Here is a 6,196-nt window from a genome sequence, read left to right as displayed (position 1 = left end):
TAGTATGGTCATTTGTTATTTTTTAACGGTACATATTGTCAAATAAAATGGTATAAGAAATTAGAAGAAAATGTATTTACCAAGTCAAAAAATATTAATTTATTTTTCAATAGAATAAATTATATATTGAATAATAAAAGTTGTTATTGGTTTCTCTTCACACTTATTAATACTTAACCGATGGTATTTTGGTACATTATCTTACCAAGAAATATTAATCCATTTAATAACTTTTGTAATGACATAGGTTTATAAATTTAAAAATTATTTTATAAAATGTGAAGTTTCAACAACTAATAATGTTGATCATATTGTTTTGACTTAAAAAATGAATACAATACCAACAAATAAAATTGTCCCAGGTAAATTTTAACAAAGACAAAAGTCTATAAGTATTTTTATTAATGAGAAATTAATCTATTTTAAAGACAAATACATTTTTTTCTACGGATTTTCTAACTCGACAAGTCGAAAACTAATCCACCACATATTGGTACTATATTTATTAAGAGTCTGTTGTTAATTAATGGATTGTTATACACACAAAGTGAGATTTGAGCTCCAAATATTTGTTTAAACGGACAAATAAAATGACTATTCAACCAATCCAAATTAATTGAAACAAATACTAATTATTTTTAATATTTTTAAATTATAAAATATTTATAATAATAATTATTATATATAATTTTTATTTAATTTTTTGATAAAATTTGTTTTATATAATTTTATGTATCATCCCGTTCAGGCAGGTACCAGAACATACATTAGTTTAATTAAAAACCAAAACAATATTCAAAGTTTAAGCTTTTATTTTTCGACCTTGATAATAAATATATAAGGCTAGCGTAATCGTGATTAGGCATGGCAGTATGCAATTTTTTGTTGATATGATAACTTAACTCAATAATTAAATGAGTCAACAATCAATGAATCATCAATTTATTATGCCTACAACAGGTGAAGATGTAACAATGACATTATATTGTTCTTGTTTAATTAGATGATAAAAATGATATAAGTTGGCATGATGAGGAAATAAAGAAAATGTAATGTAATGGAGGGTCATCCAAACAATTGATTGAGATACTTGTGAAGGACTTGAGTTATTAGAATTCTGTATACTCCTTCTGTGGGATGATAACTATCCCAGAAAACATATTCTTGAGGATTAGGGCAAGTTGCATCCAGAGGGTTGCACAGTACTGCAACCTCTAGATTCCCTGTCCCACAGCAACCTCTGTCCACAACTTTATAGCCTGCAATTGCTGAATGTGTGAATAAATAAATAATAATAATAATGTAAATAGACGAGAGAGTGGAGATGAATTACCGTAATTTTGGTAGTTGAGAATGATATCAAGTAGAGGGTTGTAAACATCAATGTAGACAATGCGGCTATTGGGGGAATTGCGATTAAGGGAATCGAGCTCCTTGGATAATTTGGAATTGAACAACTTGGCTGCGTCGTTGTACTTTTCTGCGCACTCTCTTACTATCCCTCCAGCCAGTGTTCTCTGTGACGGAACGCATCCAATTGGTGGGGCACTCAGCACTGCTATTCTTCGGGCCCCGACTTTGTATAGTTCCTTTCATTTTATTCAAATATATTCAATTAATATGCATGCATGGTATGAATTTGATATTTCATTTTCATTTTGGTCGTCTACCTTGACGAAATTTGAGGCGGAGTTCAACATAAGGTCAGTGTAAGCAGGAATATCGTACTGTAGTTGTCTGGCGTGAGCAACAAAGTATGTGTTTGCAATGTCATCACTGCCAGCCACCACAACGTAGAGGCTGTTGCTTATGATGAACTTTGCTCTCTCCTCTCCAACAATGCCTTTCACTTTCCCTATGTATTCCCTGAACATGTCTAGTTGATCCGACATTGAAATTACTGACTGATGATCCAACAACCAACCAAGTTAATTAGAAACAAAATATATTTAATTTTCCACTTTGGACAACAAAAGTTATGTCTTTACCGCTATTTTGGATGTCAAAGGATCATATCCTGAGGCACCGGAGGCAAAACACACACCGCTCAGGAGATCACTCGGTTTCAGATTCGGATCCCTATAAGCTGGCAAATATTTCTTCACTCCTAATTCTTCCACTGAAATTCAACCAAACTCATTCAAATATAGTCCACGCCAATTCCAAATAAATATTATAATCACATTTCTTTTTCCTAAACAGAGTAATCAAACCTCAGATATTCTTTATCTAGTAATCATTTTACGACCAATTAGATTTCTTTAAACTTTAAACCATAATTAATTTCCTCAAGGGTATAGCTAGCTGTATATAAAAAGTATACTTTTTAACGTAAATTAATAAATTAAATTTGAAGTTTGTGTAATTTGATCTCGTCATTTTAATTACTTTACGTGTAAAACACTAAAACTAGATCAAGTGTTATTTTTTCCCCCTTTAAGATTAGGGATTGGGATTTACAAACATTTAACAATTCAAGTTTACCTTTAACTAGCGGGAAGGTACCAATTAAAGAAAAAAGAAAAAAAGCCAATACATATATAGTGATTGGATTGGGATAGATCTATATATATTATATATGAAAAAATAAAAATATTATTTATATTAAAATTAATTATTAAAATCAGTCATTATGTATTTATATATAAATATATATGTTGTTTAATTCATTTTTAATGTCTATTTTGTATTTTAATATTATTTTATATTAATAATTAATTTTAATAACTGATTTTAGTATAAAGTGTAAAAATTAGCTAGAAGAGAACAAATGGAAAATGAATAATAAATAGGTTCATTTTAAAGTAAGTTTTGCGACCCCTTTTGAGAGGGAAAAAAAACTGTAGATTCCATATTTAGCACCTTATATTTTCCAAGCTAAAAAGCAAAATTTTGTGAATTAAAGACAAAAAGTGCTGAAAATAGCAAAGACAGAAATGATGTAGAGAGAATACAGACCTACTAGGTCAGATGGAACCTTTCCATTGCAAAAGCGACCGGTTGGGATACCACCCTGAAAATCTTTGCCATAAGGAGGGAAGTTGCACTTTACCAGTGTTTTTAAGTCGTTGTTGTTTCCAGTGTCCATGATTGAGTCTCCGAATGCTATCACTGCTGGAACTGAAACATTTCCTGGCAGCTTCACGACACCTTTCGTTCTGTTGCACGCGCTCAATAGTAACATAATGTGAACCGTTAATAATGTTGTTATCTTACTACTATTTATTCCGGGGAAACCCATTTCTATTCCTATTACGATGATGTATGTTTCAGGAACGAGTTTTTCTTCCCAAGGTTATATATGTCTCAGGTGGTGTATGTTTCTCTAGCTAGTAATGTAAACACATATATAATATAAGGAAAAGTTTAGGGGTAAGTAACTTTATTAAATTTTGATTCGTATGTAACAAAAAAAAATGAATTATTGGATGAAATTTTACACCAATTTTACATTATTAAAATCATCATTGATAACTATTTGATGACTATAAATCACAAAAATTACTAGCTCTAACACTCCTGATAATATAATAATATATGAAAGGTTCAATTTTATCTTATGAATTTATGATGTTGATCCATCTGCCTAAGCCACCTTATTATATATATATATATATATATTCATTTATTGCATCTGTAACTGTAAGGATTATCTGGATATCCAACGATCAATTACAAAGGCACTTGTATATTATGTACTGCCGGTTTGTCAAGTACATTTTACTATACATCTTATAAGAGAAATGTAAAACTACTAAAAGAGATTTATATACAGATAAAATATTTTTATTTTGGAATAAAGTTTGTTTCTTCAATTCATTATTATTCACACAAAATGTTACAAAGTAATGGGATACACAATGCTTTTTCATTTGGTATATATATACCAAATTAAATACAGCTTAAATATTACTTATAATAACAGTAATATAAGTATGAAATAACATATTTAATTACTAGCTACTCTAACTTTTTATTTAGATTAAAAGATGAATATATATTAATGAAAACGGCTATATTATATATACTAAAATCAGCTATTAAAGTCAATTAGTAGTATAAAATACATATTAAAATATAAATATATATTAAAAATAAATTAAATTATATATATTTATAAACAAATAAATTAGTAGCTGATTTTAGTGACTAATTTTAGTGTATAAATAAGATTTTTATAATAAAAAATGTTAATAAATTATCAAAATTTATTAATTTTTGTCATTACTTAGTCATCAACTCAATTACTTTAGTTTAATTATTTTAATTTAATAATTTAACAACATATTTTATTTCATATTTTTAAATTTTGATAGTTTGATAGTATTTTAGCATTTTTTATATTAATATAAAAATATTATTTATATATTAAAATTAATTATCAATATATTTATGTATAAATATATATAGTTTAATTTATTTTTAATATATATTTATATTTTAATATATATTTTATACTAATAATTAATTTTAATAATTAATTTTAATAGTTAATTTTGATGTAGATATAGCAGAATTGATGTTAATACGATGTAGATAAGGTTGGGATGGGAGCTTTAAAAAATTGGGATATATTGATATAGTGGGTATGTTGGAGGAGTAAATTAGTATGATGATGGTAGGTCGGCGATCTCAAATGGGTAATGAATATGATTGTACGGTTTGTCTTACACAATCTGCCCCCTACTTAAATTATATCTCTCACGTCCTTTGGGCCAATCTGTGTATGAATTCAGTCTGATATAAATGTTGTTAGTGTGCCTACTTACAAAAAAGGTGGCTACAGATACAGTCTAGCTATCTCATTAAGCCATGCTAGGAGTGTGCGTGAGGAGAGTGAAATTGGGTTTGATGTGATTTAGATCTGATTCGAAATATATACTGGGTCTATTTATTAGATTTGAATTCGATCTTAGATTCGATGAAATTTATATATTTTCGAACCATAATTATACTAGGTAAAAACCGGGCCGTTAATATTACATTACTTTGATACGTTCTTATAAGCTAGTATGTGAAAATATCCAAATTTTCAAAACTTTAACCATTATTTGACATGGTAAAATTTATTTAAAAAAATATAACAATAACCAACTCTTCTCTAAAACTAAAGCATAACCATAATCAATACTAATATTGTCTAATAACACCAAATATTTAAATCAATACAAATAATACAATATTATGTATTAATTAGTTTAAAATCTTATGTATTTTAAACATAAAACATTAACTTATAGTCTTATAATAATTAATAACACAAAATATTAAATTTTATAATACTTAAATTTCACATAAGAATAGTCATCATCCATCACTAATACACAAAATATTAATTGTGTATGATCTCCGGACCATCGGGCCGATTTCCATTAACCCAAGCCATGACCCGAACCCGACCTGAAATAATGACTGGTCTATTTTTGAGACTCTTATCAAACTCTAAACCCGATAAAATCACACCAAATTAACTCCTAAAGTGTTTGAGGTCGGACCGAATCTTCGAATCGGACCGGACCATGCACACTCCTAAACCTCGCATGCATCTTAACTGTGGGGAAAAAAACATGGCTGTTGATGTTAATTTCAAAACTGCATTGTTTAGTCGGTGTCTCAAGCTGGAAATCAAATGGCGTTCAATGTTATTTTTGAGACAGTAATCATAACAATCCAGCATTCACCTAATGTTATTTATTCCGATCCAAAGACTTCCCTTAGCTACTCCATTTTTCATTATTTCCCTTTTAAATCGTATATATAATATATTATATGCGTCTTGCATCATTGCATCTCTGTGCATGTACGTATGCAATCATTTATTAGTATTATTGTTCTGCTTTCAACAAACCATATTCATTCACTCTTGGAAATTAGAAGCAAGGGAAAAGGGAGAATAAATTAAATAATGAGAGGTTGGTGCGTAATATATGTACGTATTCTCGTGAAGAAAAATATTATATTAATTGAAACAGCATGAAAGTGGGTGAGCTACCTCCTTCACACGTCGTCAAATCCAGATTCGAATGATTAATAAAAGATTACTAATCACTTTCTAATTCTTTTAATGGAAACCTTTCATATTAACTACTTTAACAAGTGTCAATCTTTTCCTCTTTAATTTCCAAATAAAAAAGGTTCACTTGTTAACAAAATCCTATCAAATTTATACAAATATTTTAGTAATTTTTCCCCAAAA

At 28.5% G+C, this 6,196-nt stretch overlaps 1 protein-coding gene across 1 annotated transcript; it reads right to left on the bottom strand.

Moving 5' to 3' along the window:
• Positions 1-1,048: 1,048 nt before the first annotated feature.
• On the bottom strand, positions 1,049-3,242 carry LOC130936644 (GDSL esterase/lipase EXL3-like). Its single transcript, XM_057866750.1, has 5 exons — positions 2,959-3,242; positions 1,989-2,119; positions 1,671-1,904; positions 1,334-1,589; positions 1,049-1,259 (listed from the first exon to the last, which is right to left on the bottom strand). Exons 1-5 carry the CDS (start codon positions 3,239-3,241, stop codon positions 1,066-1,068), a joined length of 1,098 nt encoding a protein of 365 aa, XP_057722733.1. The 5' UTR covers position 3,242; the 3' UTR covers positions 1,049-1,065.
• Between the last annotated feature and the right edge of the window lie 2,954 nt (positions 3,243-6,196).

The sequence above is a fragment of the Arachis stenosperma genome, chromosome 6 (genome assembly GCF_014773155.1).
Source record: "Arachis stenosperma cultivar V10309 chromosome 6, arast.V10309.gnm1.PFL2, whole genome shotgun sequence".
Classification (NCBI taxonomy): Eukaryota; Viridiplantae; Streptophyta; class Magnoliopsida; order Fabales; family Fabaceae; genus Arachis; species Arachis stenosperma.
This window is presented reverse-complemented; position numbering and strand designations above follow the sequence as displayed.

Bases quoted from the DNA above. Each gene is read 5' to 3' on its own strand.
- LOC130936644 (XM_057866750.1), bottom strand. From the start codon at position 3,241: ATGGGTTTCCCCGGAATAAATAGTAGTAAGATAACAACATTATTAACG. The intron at 1,905-1,988 runs GTAAAGACATAA...TTGGATCATCAG, and splicing joins CTTTGACATCCAAAATAGCG to TCAGTAATTTCAATGTCGGA. The intron at 1,590-1,670 runs GTAGACGACCAA...ATAAAATGAAAG, and splicing joins CCGCCTCAAATTTCGTCAAG to GAACTATACAAAGTCGGGGC.